Source organism: Paramisgurnus dabryanus, chromosome 4 (genome assembly GCF_030506205.2).
Source record: "Paramisgurnus dabryanus chromosome 4, PD_genome_1.1, whole genome shotgun sequence".
Classification (NCBI taxonomy): Eukaryota; Metazoa; Chordata; class Actinopteri; order Cypriniformes; family Cobitidae; genus Paramisgurnus; species Paramisgurnus dabryanus.
The window spans coordinates 11,998,580-12,024,774 of NC_133340.1; the positions used below are offsets into that span (position 1 = coordinate 11,998,580).

General features: G+C 36.9%; 1 protein-coding gene and 2 long non-coding RNA genes across 9 annotated transcripts; 1 reads left to right on the forward strand and 2 right to left on the reverse strand.

Annotated features, from left to right (window-relative positions):
* Positions 1-1,572: 1,572 nt before the first annotated feature.
* LOC135746290 (uncharacterized) lies at positions 1,573-4,444 on the reverse strand. The gene is made up of 2 exons (XR_012336636.1): positions 4,383-4,444; positions 1,573-2,077 (listed from the first exon to the last, which is right to left on the reverse strand). It is a non-coding gene; the product is annotated as an uncharacterized lncRNA (long non-coding RNA).
* Positions 4,445-5,646: 1,202 nt separating this feature from the next.
* On the reverse strand, positions 5,647-10,520 carry LOC135746589 (uncharacterized). Of its 7 annotated transcripts, none has more exons than XR_012336531.1 (8): positions 10,342-10,520; positions 7,830-7,938; positions 7,395-7,440; positions 6,715-6,777; positions 6,555-6,626; positions 6,344-6,430; positions 6,009-6,049; positions 5,647-5,858 (listed from the first exon to the last, which is right to left on the reverse strand). It is a non-coding gene; the product is annotated as an uncharacterized lncRNA (long non-coding RNA). The 7 variants fall into 7 exon arrangements; XR_010531606.2 differs by having other exon boundaries at positions 7,395-7,444; XR_010531607.2 differs by lacking the exon at positions 10,342-10,520 and adding an exon at positions 9,899-10,311 and having other exon boundaries at positions 7,395-7,444.
* Positions 10,521-10,601: 81 nt separating this feature from the next.
* Positions 10,602-22,589, forward strand: LOC135746677 (uncharacterized). Its single transcript, XM_065265332.2, has 3 exons — positions 10,602-10,844; positions 13,007-13,247; positions 22,330-22,589. The coding sequence occupies exons 1-3, from the start codon at positions 10,602-10,604 to the stop codon at positions 22,512-22,514; spliced, it is 669 nt and encodes a 222-aa protein (XP_065121404.1). The 3' UTR covers positions 22,515-22,589.
* The last annotated feature ends 3,606 nt before the right edge of the window (positions 22,590-26,195 follow it).

A 26,195-nucleotide genomic window follows, 5' to 3' on the forward strand; every position in this document is an offset into this window, starting at 1 on the left:
TTTGAAAGTGCAAACTTTTATAAAATAGCAAAATAGAAAAAATTACCAAACTTAAATTATCAAAATAATCCAGACATGTTTTTCCCATGTACAATGTCACTTTAAATAAATTACATTAAATAAACATCAATAAGTAAACAAGAATACTCAATATTCTTAAATAAAACAATGATTCAGAGAACTAAGTGTCACAGTAATGTTTGCTTCATATCATATATAACGACGTTTTATATTAATATATATTTAAGAGTCAGGAATTGTTAGCCTAGCATGTGCACTGACTGCTAACGTTAACTTTTACTGAGAAAGTATTAACCACCATCACGTCAAAATAAACCACAAAATAAACTACTGCTCAATATCTAAAGAAACGTAGTAAAGAAAGTAACAGCTGCGTCAGTTATTTGTAAAATGCATATGCATAGGTAATGTTTTACAGTAAAATCTCAATTTAGCTTGCACTGAGATTATAAATTATAACAACATAGTTTGTCATCACAGCAAGTTCGAGGCGCATTACGATTAGCAGCAGCTGCAGCCCATGCGCATTTCCCTTATTTGGAATGATTAAACATGATGGACTTACCTGCAAGTGATGCACGGGCATCATCCCGCAGTTTCTTCTTTTTTTATTTTTTCCGATCCTGACTCCTGCTATCTTTTCGGGACCATTTCCAAAAGTTGCCTACTGATTGTCCGTTTCTCAATCCGAAGGCTGCAGCCTGCGCGAGGTCGCATATGCAGGCTGCATACGTCATCAAGCCTGGTTTATTTCAGGTAACTGAACATTACATTAGCAAGTCATAAGCATATTACAACAATTTACGATTAACTAAGAATAATAGTCAACTTTATAATCGTTAATATTACCAAATAAGAACGTTTGATGACGTATGCGCTTAGATATGCGACCTCTGCAGGCTGCAGCCTTCGGATTGCCCAGATAGCAAAACCACACTGGGGTGGTTCTGGCCCACACCTACCATGCGATCCACCCCGGATCCATCTCACGGACATGGTCCAGTGTCCAAATGCACAACGGGCCAAAAGTGATCAGGATTTGTTTCATGGCTCTGCACCAGAGATGGGTCAGCCCTGGCCCACTCTCGTACCAAAACAGTAAAACAACACTGGGGTGGAGCTGGCCCACACATACCGTTCCATCCGCATCAGATCCGTTTAACTAACATGGTCCAGTGTCCAAACGCACATCGGCCAAGAAGTGGTCAGGATCAGTTTCACAAATCTGAACTGGAAATGGAACAGAGCTGGCCCAGTCCCGCATAGAGATGCGGCACAGATCCGCGTACCAGATCAATGCCAGCTATGCCTTATTTTTGGGATTTATGGCCTATGTGATGTTTAGTCTTTCATGTGTTTAGGCTACCTTATATTTAATTACCCTACAGTCAGAAGCAATAATCATAGGCCTCCATTCACATAAAGTACACATGAAATTTTCAGAATGTATATAAGCTAACAACCATAGCACTTGTCGCTTGGTGTAGGTCTTTAGGCATTAAACACATTAAAGAACACATTATTTGTGGACATGAGCAAAAAAGAAGCATGTTCTGATTTAAGACTTTTATTTTTTTAACTATAATAACAATTTCAAAATACTTTATTATATAAAGGGATAGTTCACCCAAAAATGAATATTTAGTCATTTACTCCCTCTCATGTTTCAAACCTGTATACCTTTCTATGTTCTGCGGAACACAAAGATATTTGAAAGAATGTTTTTAAAAAAGCAGATCTCACAACCCATTACTACAATTGTAAAAAAAAATGATTATGACAGTTAATGGGTTGTGAGAAATGCTTGGTTACAAACATTATTCAATCTTTGTGTTCAGCAAAAAATAGAAATGTATACAGGTTTGAAACACGTGGGTAAGAAAATTATAACAATTTTCATTTTTGTGTGAACTTTTTTCTAACACATTACATCTGTTTGGCTTATTTTTTGTATTCACAACCCCTAGCTCTCTTCCTGGAGCGTGCTTGAGGTGGTCTGCCATAGCTGCATCGATTTCCGAGTCCGTGGCTTTTGGGCTCCACCTCCTCACAGCATCTGAGGGAAGAGAAGAATATGTTTCTTTTTAAAATAAATACAATTAAACATTTGAGGTAAATGACATGCACTTACTTTCAAAATCTTTATGGTCTACAGCTAAAATTATATATATATAATTTTTCAGAAATCTGGTTTTTTGGTTGTTCAACTGCAGTTGGTTTGTTTTGATTTAAACCTTCATAACTTAAAAAATACAGCTAGGTAGCACCATATAACAAGATAATAACATGATAACCAGGGATGTAACGGTATTATAAATTTCGTAGTATTGCGGTAGAAGATTTTCCCGGTACCACCGTGGTCACATGATCGGTAAAACGTTAGGTCTTCCGGGCAACACGTGTAGTTTTTTTCCGGTCAAGTAAGGCCCTGTCCCAAATGGCGCACTTCATGTGGACTTTCGGTCTCGTGGCCTTAAATTGCGCGTTCTCGCTTAGTCTACGAGTCCGTAGGGTGTCCCATCTGTCATTTTTACGCTTTGAAGTGTGCTCATCAGCGCCTCCTTTACCCCCTTGATGCGGTCTTCAGCGAAGCCCGCACTGCAGCAGGCTTTGCGCACTTTGCCAACCCAGAAGTCCTTGCGAAAGGGCAATCAGACCAATCAGACGACGGAAGGGAGGAGTTCACACTGACGGGCAACTTCTCTACCTATTTCCGGTGTGATGCTCGAGTCTGTCCCAAAATACGACACCGGTGCACCCACGTGGACTCGCATCAAGGGTCCCTAAAGTCTGGACTACGTGATGTCATCAAAGTGTGGACTCTGAGGAGGACCACAAGTCCGGAGTGTGCCATTTGGGACAGGGCGTAAAGCGAGTGGAGGGACGCGGGAACTACAATTCCCATAATCCCATGCGTGCTACTCTGACGCCTCTCTACAAGTGGAGCGGCAATGGCGGAAGCAAAAGAAACACGGATTTTAAATCTGATGTGTCGAAAAAGTTCGCGTTCGCTGTGACAAGAAACGAGGAAGGACAAAATGTGATGGACATTCAAAAAACGAGTGAGTAAATCCGTGAATGAGCAGAGTGTGTATGCCGTTTCTCAATTAGAAGGTTGCAGCCTCCTTAGGTCGCATATGCAGGCTGCATCCGTCATTAAACGCCTGGTGTATTTAAGTTAACTGAGTATTACATTCGCAAGTCATAAGCGTGTTACAATAATATACGATTAAATAAGAATAATAGTCAACTTGAAAAATGTTAATATTTTGAAATAAGACGGTCTTCATTACGTATGCAGCCTACAAATGCGACCCATAGAGGCTGCAGACTTCCGATTGGGAAACGCGCCCCTGTATTAAGTGAGCTGACCTCAGCTCTAGGTCCAGCTACAATAAGTAAGCAATTTTAATTTTTTACTGGGTTGTTTTTGTTTTCAGGAATTGACCCATCTTAAAACCCATCATCTTTTCTTGATTCTACAATCACAACCGTTGCTTTCATAGGAGTACCAAGCATTAGCATTAATTTTAATAATAATTAAAACTAGGTCAACTGAGGGAGTCACTCAATTCTTAAAACCTGACTGATTGGGAGTTGTTTAAAGTCGACAAATTAAAATGAAACTTAATTTTTTGTCCTTTTTATGAAAATTGTAAACACTTCACTACACTTTGTACATTGAAATGTTCAGTCTTGTTTAATAAACACTTATGGGAGTTTTTCCAAGTCTTCATTTGTTTTTTTTTCTTCCTGCAAGTGTTTCAATAATTACCGTACCGTGGGCATCATACCGAAATACTACCGTACCGTGAATTTTTGATACCGTTACATCCCTAATGATAACAGAATGATAAACATGTTTTGACAAAAATGTTAAAAACTGAGTTATCTCGTTTTGCAATGAAACTCTTCATATATATATATATATATATATATATATATATATATATATATATATATATATATATATATATATAAATTATTGTATAAAAGATGTTATGCTTTAAATAAGTGTTAGATCAGTTGTGAGACCAACAGCATTTGTACCCTTGCTCTTCAATCCCACTGTGGTGCCCTTGAGAAAGACCCTAAACTAGGTGTGTAACTGTCAAAAAATGAAATCGGCCCTCCAGGAACTGAGTTTGACACCACTGGCTTACACTGAAATTATGATTTGATTTCTTGTTTTCAGTATGGCTGACTGTTTGAGCCACTACGAACTTTAATAGTTCTGAACAAGTGATGTGTGACAGATTAAATCCTGAATTTAAGTAATATAAATTGCTGGGTTAATTATGGTTGTAATCAATATTCCTGCAATATTATGCAGGATTACACAATTCAAGGGAAACACATACCTGTTCATAACGTTGTTCATGCAGTCTCTGATAGAATATCCACCAGTTCAGACAGTTGCTGGACCTAAATGTGAAAACAATTGAAATAATGTTATAGAAAGATAGATGGAAATATATATATACATATTCTTTATATCACAACTTACACAGATCAACTTGTTATCAACATCTTTGATGTATTCATAATGCATTCATAATGCAAAATACACGCCATATAGCATTTCTTACTTCTTGCATTTGAAGCTAAGGCCATAGGTGAAGAATCAGGTAGTCTCCATCCTGTTATTTTTTCGTTGTGTTACCTCACCTGTACAAATATAGTTAATTATATGGTAGTGTAAAATATTAACAGTAAATCTCTTCACAGTGTAATACTGCATTAGTTATGAAATCAGATGGCTGTACTTTAGGTCTTTGTGGTTGAGCAATGACAGACATTATAAGCTCTGTATTTGTAACTATTAACTGAAATTCAGAGAAATCAGTTATACTCTAAGCTGTGTTGTCACTAATGTAGTTTCCAGCGATGCATGATAAATCGCATGCGATATCATGCGCATCTCGTCATTGAAGCCGGTTCCTTGATTAGTAGTAAATTGCCATCACCTGCTTTCAGATGGAGCAGCATTTACTACACAAAGCTGAGGTTAACTGACAAGCTGGTCCATATCGCATGTATTGCAGGAGATGCGTCCCCGATAATTAATGCGAAATTGCCCCAATTGTCAGTGAACTAAGGCTTTGTGTAGTAAATGCAACACATCCTCACCCCATTTCGTCAATATTTGACGACACTTGACCATTCGTCATATATTGACGTGAAGGGTATACCTTTCGCGTCATTTTTTGACGAACTGGGGACTTCAATACTATTACGTCCGTTGCATTCTCTTTCCTATTTTATTACCATTTGCGCGTCGGTTTAGGGTTAGATTACGCAAAATTAAACAGTGTACGCGAAATTAAACAGTGTACGCGAAATTAAACAGTTGTCACCTGGCGTTGGGGTTAGAAACAGTTGTCACCTGGCGTTGGGGTTAGAGTTAGGTTTGGGTAGGGATGTCATTATGTAAATCTAACCCTAAACCGACGCGCAAATGGTAATAAAATAGGAAAGAGAATGCAACGGACGTAATAGTATTGAAGTCCCCAGTTCGTCAAAAAATGACGCGAAAGGTATACCCTTCACGTCAATATATGACGAATGGTCAAGTGTCGTCAAATATTGACGAAATGGGGTGAGGATGGGTTGAGTAAATGCCGCTCCATCTGAAAGCAGGTGATGGCGATCATGGAACCAGCTTCACTGACAAGATGTGCAATGACAATCACATGCGATATATTGTGCATCCCTAGTAGAATCTGCTTAAAATAAGATGCGACTGTAAAGTTCTCACATACAATGGGATGCTCTCTGGGATTGGAGTGCCTTTTGGTACTGGGGCGTCAATCCAGAATTTGGTATTGTAGACAATACTATATAGACATTAAAAACAAAAGAAGTGAAAAATGACAAGTTATTTAAGGTAAGAAAGGACACATTAATGAATGAATAACGCCATAACTGTACAATTACAAAAAATCCTCTTTAGGTGTATGACAATACACAAGAAAACAATACTCTGCCTGTTTCGGTTGTCTGGAAGATGGCTGTTCATTATGTCACCCTGCAAAACAAATTACACCTTGCATGTAATTTCATTAAGTACAATAAACATACACACGCACAATGTATTTAAAAAAAACATAGTAGTGTAAAATATTAAAATAAATCACTTTTTATATCAAAGTTTTGGGATATTATGTTGACATTCAGGCAAAACCCTGATGGAATAAATGTTGACCTATAAATGAGAATGACATTATAAAGTCAAAAGTGTATGCACTTTGGAGCCAAGCAACGTGTTTGTATAGTGTGGGAATGCACCAAAAAAATAACAAAAAGCATCAGTAGCACGTACGTCTCATAGTGTCACAGCTTATTCTAGGGTATAGATCAATCACATCATCTTGATACCGATGTTTACTGTCATGAAGTGTGCCATCACCTGTGTAAACAAAATACACCAAAACAATTTATATACATTTTTGAGTTTCATATCTAAATATATAAAAGTCCTTTTTGAAAGCATGATTCTTTTTCAAAGTAAAGCAAAGCAGTCAAAAACTTACAACTTAATGTAGGGTAGACAAAGTCAGGGGTCGGGCACGTCTCATCCAAGTGTGTTGGACACAAAACTTGATCTTTAGCACAAACAAGAAGATATGACACATTAGAACATTAACAAATATGTAGACTGACTGTTTAAGCCATATCTACAGTTTGCCATACCTTCTTTTTTATTGTTTGTGGAATGTGCAACATCTTCATTTGGTTTGTGTTGACCACCTTCAACTGTAAACAAAATGAAATTGTAATTACTGATATCAACCCCACAAATACCAACTCCTATGTGTTTAAGTGTATAAAATAGTGCTGCACAATTAATCGCATCGCAATCGCAATCGCAATGTCAGCCTGTGCAATTATATGACAGCAAAACGTTGCAATTATATTAAATAAATAAATGTGTGGACTTGTTAACACAAACCTTCTGATAACAGTTTGAAAATTTTCCTTGCTGTTTAAAAAAGAAAGAAAAACTAACAAAAAAGGCAGTGCATGTGTGGCATGCACGTGTGTGGTGTGCGTCGTCACTTGTGTGTGCGCAGCGTAGAAATACCAGAGCTAAGATGGATGCAGAGGAGGTTGACAGTGATCTGGTAGCTAAAAAAAAACTCTATGTCTGTTGTATGGCGGTATTTTGGATTTAAGATTACTGACACTAGTTTTACAAATACACATTTTAGCATTATACTAAACTGTGTGTGTATTTTCCTTAAAACCCATCAAGTTGACTCATGATACCATTTATTATAATCGCAACCGCACATCGCAATATTACCACGAATAACCGCAATGGGAAAAATTACCCAAATCGTGCAGCCCTAGTATAAAACTGAGGCATTTACCTGGCTTTTAACAGCTTGTTTATTTTTATTTGGATTAGGTTCTGCTCTTCCTTTGTACAAAACAAAAGCAAAGGAAGTTAATCAAACACTTATGCTGAGCTTTTAATACAGAACAGTATTTAACATTTTACATGTGCAATGTGTAGGCAATCAAATCATTCCATCATGCCAAATAACTTTTCTCTTTCAGATGTTTTAATTTCTGAAAGAAATTCTCAAAGGCTACATATATAAGCTAAAGTAATAACTTTGACTCTATCATTAAATATACTTTATACTATGGTATAACATGTGTAAGTTCAAAGTACCTTTTAGCCTATTAGCTAATTTTAGCCATACTCAGTGTGGACAATTCTGGCAATGTTTATTTTGGTTCATTTGTGTCAAACAAGTAAAACTTAACCACGTTAATCAAATAATACAAAATGTACTTACCCAACAGTAGATTTTATATAATATATAGACAAAACTCCTTAGTAAATTCCCCCTCTCCTCGTGGTTGCATGCAGAGGATTTTTTATGTCATGATGGACTATAAATGCACCTGTAAAAGACATGCATCCAATTCACATCAGGGTATATATTGAAGTACACGTAGCTAAAAGTCAAAGTAACAATTATACATGTAACCCCATAGAACTATAGACATGTACAAATGTATCTGAATGCATTTTTATGACATGTTTTTTTTTTTTTTACATATTTTCACCGATTTATGCCGTCATACCGCGACTATTTTTGGCCAGGGACACGACGTTGCCGTCGGACCAATGTTTGCTGGGTAACTAGAAAAATGTATAAATTTCTATTTTTCTTTTTTCATTTTATAAATGGAAACGATAAATGAAAATTCGATTTGTTTTTTCATTTTTGGTTTTTAATTTTAAAACGGATATGGAATGGACGGAAGATACCCTGATTCACAACGCGTGTCAGACGAACATTTGGAAACCCAAACAAAACAGCACACGCAGTAAAAGACAGAATATAATGCATGCACATTGCACCGTGAAAGCTTTAGCCAGAAACCTTTGCTGATATTACTCAAACAGAAAGCTGCATCCTCCGCAGGTCGCATATGCAGGATGCATACAGTACGTCATCAAGCCTGCTTTATTTCAGTTAATTAATCATTACATTCGCAAGTCATAAGCATATTACAACAATTAACTAAATTTAAATACAGCTACGATTAACTAAATATAATAGTGTAAAACTTTATAATTGTTAATATTCTGTAACAAGACAGTCTTTATGACGTATGCAGTTTACAAATGCGACCTCCTATGCAGCCTTTTGTTTAAGAAACCTCCAAGAGAAAGGTTCATTTATCAAATGTTATTTTAAAGTATTAAAAACATCGTTGTTTTAGAATTTTTCGAACGAAATGGTTGGTAATTACTTCACGATAGCTGATAGCGGGATGGGGCAAACTGTTCTAGGATTTCATTCTTATGGGGGCTTAGCCCTCAGTGATTATGTGAAGAGAGCATTATGATGCCTTTTTGCAAATTGGGACCAGTATTATTATATTAATAAATTCATGTAGGCTACATATACATTACTCTTCTATATAGTTCCAAGCCCTTATTATTATTAACCTAATACAAATAAATAAAAATTCTCTTGAACAGATATAAAAGGTATAAAAGTTATTTATTACTATTATTTATTATTGTGTATCTTGAATTCAAGTTCATGTATACTATATGTATATTCAAAGTTTAATGAATACTAACAATTTATATGAGAATTTATATTTATACGAGTCAGACTGTACTTTTCGGTATACATTATAAATCAGTTTTACTTTCCAGATGTATCATGCATGCTTCTAGCATGCATAACCATATTCATAAACTTACTAACAACAACCTGCAGTGATTCTAAATATGACTGTAATAAATCATACATGACCCCTTTAGTTTCTGATCGGAAAATAAAAGCTGTTATGTTTTAAAACAACATAAGGGTAAGTAAATAATGGAATGATGTATATTTTAGGGGCTAATAATAATAACATTTATCATGACTATGAAACTGCAACAATCACTTTATCATCTCTTAACGTTACCTGTCTCTGACCTCTTCAGTCTCTCTAACTCTTTCTCCACCTGTTTGCTCTCCTTTCCAGCATTTAAAAAACGTTAAGTCACTGAATGTTGTTTATAGTCTATCTTATTTGTGTGTTTAATTTCGTGGGTTAAACTCATATGACATATTTCTCAATTGCACATTCGATAACTTAGCATCATATTATTCACAGCTGGTATTACTGTTAACTAGAAAAAGGTACAAATATAGACCTTGTAGTATCGCAAAATGTCATGACAACGGCAAACTTTAAACGGCACGGCTTCAGTATGCAAAGCAGTTTTGAATTATAAACGGGGGATACCAACCTATTATTATCTCATTTAAGACGGCAAATATTCTTATATATTTTGTAGACATGACTGCACTCATACAGGTTAGCAAACAAATTAAAACATTAGCGAAAATACCTTCTGAGCTTCCACGCTGGATATTTTATGAAACAACTGCTCCCTCTGTGTGACCTGAAGCACAGGCGCTCGAGCTCTCCTCCACTGACGGTTACGACGCATGCGCAGAACAGCAAAGCTAATCAAATGCCTCATAAACTCGTAATTTTTTTCTAAATGTCTTGCATTTTGCGTTTTTTTAAATAATTATCTTCGAATTAATTGTTTTTACAAATAAATAAAACTTCAGAAAAATATATTTGATAGTTTGGTAGAAATATTAAGACTAATTTTAGGGGGGCTAAGATGACGGCAGGGTGGCTGGAGCCCCACTTAAAAGGGTCTAGAACCGCCCCTGGGGCAAACTAAAACGTAAAGCAGAAACTTGCAGTCCCATAACACTATATTTACCATAATCACACCATTGCCAACGAAATATAGTATTAAAAAATCAATATACGTACCCATGTTGCCATCCATTATGTGCGCCAGTGCCGTTTTTTCCCACGATGTTCGCAACTTTTTTTCTTCCCAGGATGGCAATACAGCTTGGACCATTGCACTTGGATAGTGGACAGTTGCTAATGTATTATTTTGTTATGTGGTAAATCTTCCATTTTGAGACAAGCCTATTACTTTGTTAGTGAATTAATCTTTGTGTAGGCTACGTGCAAGTGTTCCATTGTAAGATTTAACAAATCAGGATTTAATAACGAAATATGGCATGGGCACCCCCACAAAAGTTTCATTTGATCTATTCCAACGGTTTCTGGCTATAATCCGTGGTACGGATGAGGGCCAGATCAGCATAACGTCTCTCAAACGGACGGACCTCACTCACTTCGCGCGTTCGGCTCTGTTCAGTAAACCAGAGTGGAACACACAAGTTTGGAGGTGGTTTGGGTCAATATTACAGATGTGGGCCACATCAGGGAACTGTCTTTCTGGAAGCTTTGGTTCTGATGTGGTAAGTGGATCTGGCCCAAATCTGCTGACTGTAGAAAAACAGCACTGAAAAGTCTAACTGGCACATTTACTGAGCCAATTAGCTTAAATTTAGTGTAGAAATGAAGTGGCCATGGGCACATAGTGCACCCTCATGTTTCTAAATTTGTGCCATTACAAAATACTTTTATTCTACAGCAGCCAGCTAGTTGACTTCTCTGTTCAATTACCACCTGCTCCTTCTGCCCATATCCGTATCACAGGTTTGGGCCAAATTAGTGTTTTGTATTTTAAACGCATCTCCTGACTTCCGGTTGAGTTGCGGAAACCGGACCTGGAACAAATCTGTAAATCGATGAAAAAACAGCTTTGCTAGCAGAGCTGAAATCTTATAAGGTGCAGATCTGGCCCACAGTCAGATACCGTATGTCCGCTACAGACGGATCTAAAGGCTTTAATGCGGATCCGGTCCAAAGGAAATTGCTATCTGGGTGAGCAACGGCCTCTGTCAAATTTAGTCAGGCGCCCGCGCGATCAACCAGCACGGACCATCAAAGGCTGGGGGGCATACTTTCTAGACTAGAGCAATTAAATTATCTCGTTTCCCCTTTTTTGTAACATATATACATGGATAAAAAGTGCCTAATAATATTTCTATAGGGTAATGAAATAATTTCAGCATTATAATTTTTTTTCAATAGGCTATTATTTTTGGTGCCCTCTCAGCACGTGGTGCCCCACGCACAGCGCGTGATGCGCGTTATGGGAGCGGCGGGGCTGGATGTCGTGTTAATGACCCGACAGTCAACTTCACAAAATCTGTTTTATTTTTATTTTATGCAATTTGTCAGAAATAAAGATTATAAAGGATTTCATAATAAAATACATACAGGTAGCCTCTAAAATTACCACTGACATAAACTCTCCTACTAGGTGAATGGACAAAGAGTGCACACTTTCACTCTCTGGCCTATTGTGATCTCAAACTCATTTGAAGCTCTCGATGTATCTTATCAAGCACGAGTCGCTCACTAGAAATCCTGTGCTTAAAAGACAAAAGGGGCAATTAGAGAGGGTACTGTTGTTGTGCATTAAAGGCTCTGTCCTGTCTCACTGCCTGCTTCTGGTTGGATTATTACACTTTCAGTGGAGGATTTAACCAGAGGCCAGTTGGGCCGTCGCCTGAGGGATGCCCCCCCTTCAATGCACTCGAATTGCACTCCACCCCCCTCTGCTTTTATTGCCTGCCTTTCATTCTGCCAGGCAATCCCTCTGCAGTCAGTAAGCTCACAGGATAACCCGCCTCAGGCGGTCCCCAAAAACCCTAAATCAGCTCGTCTTATATGTATGCAAGCCCGAAATGTGCCTCGCTGCCACCTGATATAACTCATGCTACAAAAGAAATGAGGGCTTCTGTCAGCACGTGATGTCTGCTGTTCTAGTGGGCTGCGGCAAAGTTCGAAGGATTGGCCAAGGATTTACAAATGTTAACATAGGATTAGACGTGCAGTTAAAGATAGGTTATAGAAAAGACACAGGGAACTTTGTTGAAAATAGACCTGCTATACAAAAACATACATTTAGCAAAAAGATCTTAAACCCAACCCTGTGGTGACATCAAACTATTTCAAATATTTCTATTGGCCTAGATTTTTGCACAACAGACTTAACGAGGTAAACAATGATAACCTCACAGACACTCGCAAGCAGGGTCTGTATCACATGCAAAAATAGTTAGTCTTCAAATGATAAATACTATTTTATCATTGAGTAAACTAAACTGGAACTTTTCTGATGCTCAGTTGAGCCATGAACAGAAAACGTTCTTATTCGCGTTATTAAAAATATAGAAGTTCCTGAAAACACAAAACTACACCCCTTCCCATCAATATCAAATGAAAATATTAATAACTTAAACTTTTAACATTCGCCAACTTTTTTTCCCTTTCTTTGGTTTGTAAAAAATATCCCATGTCTGTAAGTCTGTAGTACATTGTGGATTGTCAAATCCCAGCGTGTTGGAAGGGCTGATTTGGGTTGATGGTTCTATTAAAAGCAGTTTTCCGGAGCTGCTGAGTGACAGGTCTCTGCCAAGCTGGCTCGTGTAGAGGGTAAATATTGCAGGAGGCCAGAGTCTCAGGAGCATGTGTGGTCGAGAGCTGTGATCTCTGATCTCAGGGATAGCACACAGCAGGATGTGATTGCTCGCCGTTGCTCAGTCCGACACTCGACACGCGCGTTTCACACTCTCTGTGCAACTCCAAACCTCGGCAGCTCAGCTTTGAATGTCAGAAACATACTCCAGGCTCTCGTTCAGAGCAGCACATCACAGCTTTTAGCTCAAACAACTGCTTGTTGCTGATCACTCAACTCTCCATGGGCTGCAGGTGCAAGTTTCCTCTGGTATGGTGTTCTGCAGTGTATTGTGAGTACTTTAGTTCTTCATAAAGCTCATTGCTATAGACATGAAAAGCAGGGCATGACACAGTCAATCAATGTGTCTACGCCTGCAGTGCAAAATGGCTGGCACAGCGAATTTTATATACTTTGTGTGCAGCGTTTGATATGCGCAATAATACTATGGTATAGTATACTATGAAGATTTACGGTTTGAGTATTTGTGCTAAACCTATGCAGATTTGGCTTACAGGAGATTTATAAAGACATTGAACATAATTTACAAAAAGGAACCCCTCAAAATTTGCATGTGATTTGACAAGGTTACCCGCCACAGCTGATCTATACCCACATTCATCAAGTTGGCGGGTGTTCATTTTAAACCCAGTTTGTATAGGGTGACCATACGTGAAATTCTTCCAAGATGCGTCCTGTCCAGGGGTGCATTTCCCGAAAGCATCTTTAGCCATCTACTGTCGTAAGTTTCGTCGTTACTGACAAAGTTCAATTATTTGGTATTTCCCGAAACCATAGTTCAAATGAACATTCACAAGTTGCATCGCAAACTTGTGTGGTTTGAACGACCGCTCCTCACCTGCCGTTAGAAGCATTGTTCCTTGTTATGTTCCTTGACTTACGTTGATCATGCTTTTGATTAAAATAAGCAAAAAACATGTAGTACATTCTATATCCATCATTCTAAATATATATAAAAAATATTTTACGTCTTTACGTTTGTAAACAGAATTAAAGGGCTGTATTTGAAAACTGTGCATGTGCACAGTCATCCAAGCTTTAAGACCCTGGGGAATCCCTGGGAGGAGTGACGTAAGAGGGAACTTAAATTAAATATCTTGAAAATAAACAACAGATAAGTAAATCACAGTAACAAAATCAGTCTTCTGATGCAATATATGTTATTTACAGCAATAATCTGACATTAAATCGATTTGCACAGATTAATTAGTACTTAACCTCCTACGTGACATCATCAACTATGTTGTTGAACCTACATGGTTCAAACGACGAATGTGCGACAAAGTTACTACACTTTCGGGAAACAGTCGTGACAAGGTAGTTCGTTTCTCCAACTATGTATCGTACTATGTTGGTTCAGCAGCCAGTTACGTCATTGTTCAGGAAACGCACCCCTGGACTTCCGGAAGTCGTATTTGTTGACCACATATGCCATTCAGTTAAAAACATAAGACATACAACCGTAGTTTCATTCTTACCTTAAAATGTAACAGTTGCTTTTCTGTAATAATAATAATAATCCTCTATGACATATGCTGTCAACAAATATGACTTCCGGAAGACGAACCCGAAATCCTGGACAGGACGCATCCAGGAAGAATGGCACGTATGGTCACCCTAAGTTTGTGTGTTTAATGTCACAGTTGCCCCCTCAATAGAAACAGAAGCATGATAATCTGATTTACCCTACTTGTTGAACTGTTATAAATCCACACAAGCCAAATCAATGAAGAATTGAAAGTCAAGGCTTCTGTTAACAATTTTAATACACTTTAAACATGCATGTCATAAAAAACTTTACAGTAAATACTCTAGCTACAAAGGTTATTAAAGGTCGTGTTTTAAAGCTTTGATTGTGTTTACAGTGTGCAAAATAACATGTGTTCATGTTTCACATGTATTTTTTATACAATATACTTATCTGTATACCGCTACTTTCACTGTCCTCCAAACGGACTGATGGCTTCCTTGTTCTATGAAGTCCCTCCTTCAGAAATACGTATTGAGTTCTGATTGTGTAGTTCATTTAGTGTGTTGTGATTGGATAGCAGCTTAGCTTGCTGTTAGCTTAGCTTGCCGTTAGCTTAGCTGGTGACTGACGTATTCCTGTATGCGTAGTTTAGTCAAAATCTGTTCTACTGACGTCATTAAAGCAGGAAGTAGAGGGCTGTAGTACAAACCCGCCATTCGCTGTAGGCTTTGAAAGAGGAATTTTATTAAAGAAAATATATCACCTGGCAGTGAACTTTGAGCTTTATCATTTTACAGGTATTATTTATGCTCTAACAGCAACACTACACATTAACTAGGGTTTAAAAAATGTGATCAGAAAGAACATGACCTTTAAAAATGGGGGTCTTTGCGGTCTATGCAGTCACGTAAACCGACAGAGATCATGTCACATATATTTTCCAGTCAAAAGACACCAAGAGAAGCTACTGATAGTAAGAGTGACACAAAACTAGGGTGAGAATTATTGCTGAGTTTCAGCATTTTTGCATCATTTTCTGCTGGTCTGTTGGTGAGACAAAGGCCTTTTATAACATGACAATGGCATTGACAAGCTGCCTGTGTTGATGCGAAAAGCGTCTCACTTTATCACTCGAAACCTTTTAAGAGATAAAGAAAAGTGAAGAGGAGCACCAGAATTATACAATGAGTTCAATGGTAAACATGGCACAGAAGCTGAGAGAGAATACAAAGAGGTAGAATGGAATGTAGCAAATATATTTCTCCTCCACCCCTATTTTGATGCCCGTTTTTTGAGCGCATAAATATTTGATGAAATGGGCCGAAACCAAAGCCATATAACATTCCTGCATTCCTGATGCTCGCTACCCCCGTAAGCCATAAACATTAAAGGCATGATTGAGTGCATTAAAATGAACTCATTCCAACAGCACATTGATTACTTGATGGAGAGTCCCCCTACTTTAGCACAATAAATAGGGCCAGCAGAATATTGCTTATTGCGTTTGCATATGGGAAAGAACTTGTGGTAAGGTGGGTGGGGGTGTGTGTTGTTAGAGGGTTTGTTGGTTGGGGGGTATAAGTCTAGGCCAACATATAGCCCAACATCATGCTTTGCCCCTCAAATCTATCTTTTTAAATGATGTGTGCATTTGGTCTCAGTGGGAAGTTAATTAGGTCCAGAGATTGCTTCAGGTATTGTTCAGGTAATTTAAAATGTCAGAATACGCAGGATGCCAGGTCTGACCCAAGCACGCTCTGTACCTCTCCGATATCAGGAGCAGCTAATTATTTTCCTTCTTTTGGTCGGCAAATTTGCTGTTAGAAAGGGAACAGAAAAGGAATAATAATTGGAAAATTAATGAGGCGGGTTTGTTGGACCCAAAAGACAGCAATATATCTCACTGCCAGTACAATGTTTGCACTCCAGATATTTCTGGTAGAATTAACTGCTGTTGCTGTAAAAGTGTTGCCATTACAATAGTCATCAATTCAACCGTCACTTGTAATGGAGAGTACTACAGCAACTAATATTGCATTACTTCTTAAAGAGCTGTTCCTTGCTTTGCCTCAATATGTCAGAAGCTGTTGCCCCAAATAGTATTTGGACAAGTTTGGACTTTTAAGACACACTTTAAATTGCATACATTTAATTGCATGACATAATTTCAATTTCCTTATTAGTTTTGTTAATTGTTTTGTCTCAGGGTAATTTTTAGTGGATGTATAAATTAACTTACAGGTCACACAGATGACCTACAGTAGCAGAGTAACTACAAGTTCAACGCATTAACTATGGGTATGTCGAACGTAAACCCCATTCACACAGACCTTTGGCCCCAGAAAATACCCGTAAAATTGCCAGACAAGCGTCTGTGTGAACACAAACTAGTCCCGTAAATCTTCTGGGATCGTTGCCGGAAAGAGGACCTAGTTAGATACACGGAAAACCCTGTGTGTGAACAAGAAGCCGAAACAATGCCGTAATGGGTGTGTCGTAAAGTTATGGTTCAGCTCCTTAAAACGAGAGATAACATGCATATAAACATTCAACACAAGAAGTGTCGCAAACTAGATTGAAGCAGTTATCAGGAAATGATAAATGAGACGCATAAACAATGACGCACGTGCCGTAGTGAGGACGCGTGTGTCATGGCAACATGAAGTTGGTTCAACTCTTTAAAATGAGGTATTTACAACATTCACGACGAGAAATGTCAGCAAACTGGACTGAAGCAGATATCAGGTAAGTTAGCTCGTCACTTACTGCGTTGAAACGGAGATCATTCAGCAGCATAAAAGAATATCGCGTCACATGCTCATTTGAGCTTATAATAAACGAAATTTCTGCACGTCATCCCAACAAGATATATCGTTCAGCTCCTCAAAATGCGGGTTTTAAATGCATATAAACAATCACGATGATAATGTCTGAAAACTGTATTAAAGCAGAGATCAGGGAGCTCATCAAATCCACTCTGAAGCTGAGATCATTCACCAGAATAGAACTGTGCGTTCACACGCTCCTTTATAATCTTATCATAAACAAAAATGCACGCAAGTGGTTTTTGGAGAGAGAAATAATAAATAATATGCAAACGCTGCATAGTAGGGTTGGACTTTCAACAGGTCATGTGTCTTTCCGGGACCATCAGATGCCGGGTAATCATGGCAGTGTGAATGAACAAGAAATCTAAGGATCCCGGAAAAATCCAGGATGCCTTTACCGTGTATTTTCCGGAATGTCTGTGTGAAAAGGGCTTAAGTATTACAACCAGTAATCACATTATTGACTTTTTTGTGTTTTTATTTTTAATGAGACTGATCTCATTAAATCTCAGACTGATCGCTTGGGGTTGGGGTTAGAATCACTTTCTGTTACATTTTTAGACATCCTGACCCAAACCCCAACTCTAACCCCAACTCCAACTGAGAATAATTTTAAAAGCGGAAGAAAAACATGTAGAAACCAATACATAAAAGTACATGCTAACCCAAACCCCAAATCTAACCCCAAACCCAAGCGACAATAATTTAAAAATAGGGGAAAAGATCAGAAAACAATACATAAAATGACACGAAAAAGAAAGTCATGCCACAGACACAAAAAACTATTTATAGAAATTCTTGCAGGTGACAAGATAAAGACATGAATGAGATGAGAATTCGTGCCATGGACACACATAAATTAATACAATTTTATGTGATGACTTTATGTCACGACTTTCCGTGATATCTTGTTGTTTTAATTAGTTTTATCATTTGAAATCTTACAGACTGATTTTTAATGTTTACTTAACAGTGCAATGCGGTTTCTTGCCTTAAAATAAACATTTATATTTTTATACGACACAAAGAAATTTATGCACTTTTAAGTCTGACTTAGGTGCCCAAAATGCACACTGTCAGAAAAAATTGTCAAAATATGTAGGCCTACCTGTTACTAAGGCAAGTAAAGCATTGTAACCTAAAGGGGCGGTTTCCAGGACAGGGATTAGAAAAGTCTAAGACTAAAATTAATGTAAGAGCTGTCCAAACTGAAAACAACTTGCCTGGACATATCTTTAAATACATCAGTGCCCTTGGTTTTGCCTTAAAATGCACACAGGTAATGTTTTAGTAAAGCATGTTTGTTAGAACTAGTTATATTTCCTAATTAAACTTAGGTATAGTCCTGGATTAAGATAAAGAGTTTATGTTAGTATCTCAAAAGTACATACTGGTATTGAATGTACATATATGTACCTAGTAATGGTACATATCAGTACCTTTTTAAACAATTCACAATTATAATTTGTTTTCTTAATTGTGCAGCCCTTTTTAAAGGGTAGGTGTGATCAGGGCACAAACTAACATGGGGTTAATTGTAAAACAGCTACTTTATACATTTATACAGGGCTGCGCAATCTGTGCTTTTGGTCTTTTTCTCTTACTGTCAGAAGATGATTATGTGAATTTGTAAAAGGTTTTGATGTGTTTTGGGTAAGATATTGAACAAAGAGTGTTTTGGAGGCATGAAAGTAAATTTCTTCATCTTGTATTTTTTCCAATATCTGAGTTCACCAAATCCAACCTTATATTATTTTATATTATATTGTTACCTAAAACATAACACTATTTTGAAACATGTCAGCAACTCTTAGTAACTGACAACTGGGATTGAAAAAAAATTTACACAGTGGGGTTAGTTGTAACACAGTGTTATAATTAAGCCTCAGGTATACAATGATAATGAAATGAAAAACAAAGTAAATACTATGAATCAAAATGATAACTGTTAATACAATATCAGGGGAAATAACTCACAATTATAATTTGTTTTCTTAATTGTGCAGCCCTTTCAAAAAAAATCTATTTATATGCATTGATGTATAATACAAACGTGGTTAGATGGAGGATCATGGATGGATGAATGCATGGATATCTATAGACAAATACACTATAAACATATATGGTAGTTGTTATGTTTGCACTCCTGTCACTTTTGGTGTAATTATACGATAATGGTAGGTCCCAGAAACAAACGTTAAGTGTTTATTTGTAGCAGAGATGTGTTTGTTGATTGTGTAAAAAAAGATAAATCTAACTTAAATCATTTTTTAATGATAGTTCCAAAGCCAAAAAGCTTTTTTTGTGCCCTGTTCTCCCCTGGCTCAGTGAGAGCAGGGGCACACATTTTAACCCTTCATGAACAAAGTGAAAAAACAGTGAAAAGAAAATGATTGTATTTCTTACGATGCACAATGTTTCCCTGTGTTAATGTGTGGATACATAATTGTTTTCCTCTTGTTCTTACCAAATTATAGATGCATTACAGGAACGTGCATTAAGACACCACAGTGTCCCTCCATTTTCCCTCCATTATATTATGTCCTTTACACCTGACCATCATCCTAGCCATACTGTACATTCTGAACAGCATTACACTAGAAAATGTATGCACACTGAGACCATAATGTGGCTTCGAACAAGCTCCATGTGTACTGTAACAAGACCCACGTGTGGATAATACATAATAGGTGTATTTCATCATCATGATCTCCTCTATTTACCCCTCATTTAACACTTTTTTACTGTCTGTATGAGAATTCCATCGGCATAACAAACAAAAGAGCAGCAGATGGTTAACTCCGCTATTGTCTTCCTTGTTTAGCGAGGGGAATACCTACTCAGCCAGCACATTTTTGATCTACAGGGAGGAAATGGCAAAGGTTCTTTTATATTCAAATGAGAACATTATCATAAGGCACCCGACAATAGAAAAGTCCGCTGCTGTTAGCGTCTCATCTAAAAAAGCTTATATCTTCAAGACACCACTTCAGAAGATTTAGGCTTCCGGCACGGGACACTTCTGTCACACAAGTTCTTAATTCATCATTAAAGTGACTCTTTCAGAGATGAGCAAAAATATCTGTCAAGATGGCAAACACAAAAGATTAATTAAGCTAAGCAGTGTTGTACACTTGAGTCAAACTACATAACTGGGGCATGGATTTTCAACATCCATCTTTTGTCAATTTTTTCAGGCACCTGTGGCAGTCTTTATGAGTGTGTGTGTTGTAGATGGAGACAAGCCGCTCCCGATCACACTCAAAAAAATGATTCATTGGATTAACTCAATAAAATTGTGGGCAGGATTTCCATCCAATATGAATGTGTACCCCTAACTCATAAAAAACTGCTTTACACAATTAAATTATATTGAGTTGGTCCAACTCAATTTAAAGTAAATGGCAATACTCAATTAGTTGCCTCAACTCAATTTAGTGTAGTCTGAATAACTCAATTTAGCGTAGTTTGAATAACTCAATGTAGTGTAGTCTGAAGAACTCAATTCTGTTATTTTATATAAACGTTTTTATATCATACTAATTAGCATAAGCACATGTTAACATGCTAATAATAATAACATATGATACTTTGGATGAGCATGTGAGAAGAGACTGATCTCCAAACAAGCATTAACACAGTCAGTGCTCATTGAGAGACTTACGTCACATCCACAACCTAACCACAAGCGCCACTCTTCTGCACGATGGTAACCAAACAATTTGAAAAAATATAACACAAACGCTTCTAAATCAATAATATAAACGGACATTAAACACTATTAAGTCTTTCTCTTTACCTAAAAATGCATAAAATAACACTTATTTAAAAAATTACTCTCCAAAAGCAGTTGCATGCAAAGCATGCTGGGAAATTATTTTTCCAGAACCCAAACTCAAACGAATTGTGTTAACGCAATTAAAAAGAAATCAATAAATTATTGTACATATTTATTTTGTGTTAGACTAATTAAATATATATACTTATTGCTCTTAATGAGGTATTTTACATTTATTGAACACAATTTAAATGTGTCATTTCTAAGAAGGGCTTGAATAATTTTTTTGAGTGCAGAAAAGACCAAAAGAAACTCGGACACTTGCGTGGCAGCATCTTTTAATGTATGTATAAAGTCATTCAAGCATCTTAGAATAGCCAAACAAAAAAGAAATGACTCAGAGGATTCGAGGGTGGGGGCTGCCTAGAAAACTTATTTCTCCTATCATTTTCCACAGGGAATACATTCAATTCACTGTCATCTTGGTGAATTACAATTAACCTGTCTTTATTTTTCTGCTTTTGCGTGTACCTCCCCTCCTTACGTCTTACGACAGGGGACCCATCGAGTGTTTCTGTACAACTGTTTTGGTAATTTCCTTTAAACGCTATAATTAATGTGCATGATTTAAAAGCACTAATTATGGTTAACTGACTGCTGCATCTTCACAGCTTGTCTGACATGAATACTTGACCTGCAGATTGATCATGAACCCGGTGCAGTGAAGCGCACTAAAAAATTGTGCGCCGATCAGGTTGGCCAGATGAGCAGTCATATAAAATATCCATGAATAGATACATAAATTATATTTTTCAATTAGCATTTGCATTTGTAAATTATGTTTGACATATACTTGCAGAATTGTATGCTTAAAAATCATTATGGTAAGAGATTTGTTAACCCCCAAATTGTGTTAATATACCTATGACTTTTATATGAAGTGATCTTTGTTTCTTCCATGAAACACAATTAAGCAGTTTATTATGGAATATTATTCACCTTCATTGCATAAACAAGCAGCATTATCAGGTTTTCAAAATGCCTTGTCTGTTTCTTATCGAAACAAGACAATTTCATTTTTCTTTACAATTTTAATGAAGTGTGTTTATGTAAGAAATTATTTGTGATTATCTATGTGCTACATTTTCACAAAGTATTTTGACAATAACACACACTGTCTTCTATTTCAGGTGTTTTCACCTTTATCCCTGTACCTTTAGTAGAGCACTTCTTATCATCCCTGTCACTCTCTTCTTATCCTGTCTTTCTCCTCTAGCCTGTCTGCTGTCAAGGCAGCCCTCTCCATCAGGAAGCACTGAGTCTGATCCAGCCTCATCAGGCGGCTCCTCCAGGGCTGTCATAGAGGGCGGGGCAGGGGACTCACACCATATGGCTGACCGAAGCCCTGCAGCCTCCCCAGGGGCGATGAGCAAGCTCGCTCCTGATCAGAGCATGGAGTGAGAATCAGAGAGAGAAAAGAAGATTCAAGCACTGGAAAAATGTATATGAACACAAAAAAGACAATGCAACTCAGTTTTCAAAAGCCTTTCCATATCGTTTAATTTGTTTTTAGATCTTTAATTTGCTTGATAAAATTCATTTATTTACATATACCTTTGTTGCTGTCTTTAATGATTCCTGAGTCCCAAAACACTATTAAATACTTTATTTACCAAAAAGCAGACATGCACTTTTCAGATATCTGTTCCTTATCCAATTTAATGTTAATGCTTCTATTTGGGGTCAGTTTGACCGTATCAAAAACTAATTTTAGAAAAAAAAAAAAACATAAAACTTCAACAAATTGAAAGAAGTTTTGCACTGGTACAATGTGGGCACCATTCACAGAATCTTATTCATTCCTTTGTTCGTTCATTTGTTCGTTCATTCATTTTATCCTAACGTTATTTTAACTTATCATAGGTCAAAACTTAAAATAATAGATTTAATTGACTTACAAAACCAAGTAGTTTTAACTTAATGCTGCATTTTTTACAATAGGGAAAAGTGAAAGTCACACTTTTTACACTGTCTAACATTTACTGAGCACCATACATCCCAATAGTATAAATCTCATACCAAATTAAAGAAGAAAGTCTTGGGCACATGTTGTATTCATTACATTTTCATAGCTTATCTCATTACGGAGTTGTAGACTGTTGAATAGAAAATGTTCACTTGTGACAATTTGCCCCATTGGCGGGTAAGTTGTCACACTATCTAAAAAGAGAACACTGCTTAATTGTGATTATTGATTTTAATTTTTAAATTTAAACCAGAACTGGAAATAACTTTATAGCGCTCAACCCTGGGTTATCTTCGTTCTAAACCCTGCTTTTAACCCAAGGTTACGGATCGTTTCACACTTGTAATTTAGAAGCAGGGTTATCCCTGAAATTATCCCAGGGTTGTAAAAGCCCTGCTTTTATGTGGTTAACCCCAATGTTATGACCCCAATTAAGCACAACTGAAGCAGCTTATCAAGGTGTTCAGGGTTGCTTGATAATTACAGACAGGTGTAGAAGCAGGGTTTCAAACACCTGACCTAGGGTTTAGGAATGCACAGTGTGAAATGTCAGATTATTTATACCCAGGAAAGTCTCTTAACCCCTGGTTAAGTACAAATTGTGTGAAACGTGTATTCTGTAAACCCATGGTGAACTATTTCCAGCGTGATGTGACGACTTGCCCCAAACTGACATGTGTGCTAATATTGGAAAAATTTCAGGGTCAGTTCAACATAGCACATCAGCTAAAGTATCAAAGGACACGTTATTGCCTCCTCTATCTTGTGCAAAACAGTAGTTTTTAACATTCATACCAATTACAAAGTTGTATTGAATTAAATGCAAAGTGCATTTTTTTAAGCCCCAAAATAAGAAAATTGTGCTGAAGTCAGATAAGAGCGATCGTGATCACATGTGATATTTTAGATAGAGCCTCTAGTGCTGGAGTTATGAATAGTGTGACAACTTCCCATGTGACAACTTACCCCACTCTTCCCTACTTAACATGTTTCTTTACATATTAACAGGGCCGCTCAGGTCTCCAAAAGAACGTAAAAGATACCCATTACTTTCTAATAAACATATTGCAATCATTTACATTTCTCCATCTCTTTAATTAGAAATTGTCAGACAGATGGAGTTGTCTCTATCCTTTCAGGCAGAAAACAGTTCCCTCAGAGAGCCATTACCTGTCAAGTTAGGGACCCCTCACTGTCTAGGGGCCTCTCAACAGGCACCATCCCACTGAATCCAGCTGTTCAGGGATGAGCCAACTTGCTAGAAAATAACCACCCTGACATTTTGAATATGCTTCTGTTGGGCTTAGCAACACACCAAATATTTGCATGCCTTTTGTCTCCAAAGGCAAAGGATATAGGAGAGAGTCAACACCGTTCTCCTCCTGAGATAGACACGTCTAAATGGAGCTCACATCCCTGCACCCCCGACAGGTCTCTCATCGCCCTATGAAGCTCACCTCCTGGAGGGCCCAGTGATTGAGTGGAGCCTTTAGCCCAGCTCTTTTATCCTGGGAACGCTGCTCTGACCCCCCTCTATTACTGCTGCCACTGAGAGAGAGAGATAGAGAGAGAGAGAGAGAGATAGATAGATAGAGAGAGAGAGAGAGAGAGAGAGAGAGAGAGAGAGAGAGAGAGAGAGAGAGAGAGAGAGGCAGGAAAGCACATTAGATTATTTGTACATAATGTTGCAAAACTAAGAAAAGCAGAAAGTTGTATTTGTGTGTTTTATTTTAATTAATGCTATTGCTGTTGCTATTAATGGTAATACTAACATGGCAGATAGTTGATAGTAACCATATAATAATAACTATAAGTGACACCAAGATTATAATCAACATTTGTCATTAGCCTCTCCTAACACCAGAAATGGCTGAATCGATCAGAAATCAGTGCCTGCGGTGAGAAGTATTAGACAGAATGAGATGGGTGCAAGTCTTTGTATGGTTTACAGGGACACCTATTGGCCAGATATGAGAAAAGTAAGTGAGGGTGAGGGAACGGAAAATGGCTATAAATGGTTATGAGAATGATGAACTGCATGTAGTTCAGTTTAACAAGCTACATTAGCAACTTAGTTATCCTGGCCATTTAGTGAATTTAACTAAACTCATTGTTAAATCACTGTAAAAACACTTGATCTTATCTCTTCTTTTAATGAATTTGATTATTTAAAAAATTGTAATGTCACTGATGTCATCATTTGCTCATTGTTATCCAATAATTGTGCTCCTATATAGCTCAATGGTAAAGCATTGCGTTAGCAGCGCAAAAGATCATGGGTTGGAACCCAGAGAACACACATTGGTAAAATGTATACCTTGTAATGCACTTTGGATAAAACGTCTGCCAACTGCATAATAATAATAATAATAATTATTATTATTTCAATAAGACATACAGTACAAGAAATGTTCCGTGTATGCTTAAAATATAGAAAAAAAACATTTTTTATTAATTTGTCATTTTATTTTGAGATAAATTAATCTGATGATATAACAGAATTACAGTTATTTTTTGTATATGATTAAAATACATGAAAAGTCTGAATGAATGTTAAGTTAGTAGGCCTATCATTCTTATCTATTCAATTTGGGTATCAATGTTTACTAATATTTTCATGTGATAATTAGCTTGTAAATCAAATGTAAATAAATAACATAGAAAGTCAAATAATGTGTAAAGTAGACCAGACATCTATAAAAAAGGGGAAGGCTATGCAACAGCTGAAGAATTGAAAAAAGAAAATAAATACATACATAAACTATAAAAGTATTATTTTATATGATATTTAAATTCAAGTCCCATGATATGAACTGCAATACCTGAATGACATCCTAATTCTGAAAATGTACATCTAGTGCACTAGAATAAAAAATATGTATGAATATTGACATGAAATGAAAAATACACATAAAATGACTATTGTACATATCCAGCAGTACTCATATCCGTACCACATTTATGTTTGTAAATGTCATTTTTCATTAACATTGGGATTGAGATTAAAATGTTTGTTCTTTAAATTCAGTCTAATTTAAAAGTTATTAATTGTTGTTATTATTATTATTATTTATTTATTCATTTATTTATTTATTCATTTCATTTTGTATGTTTTA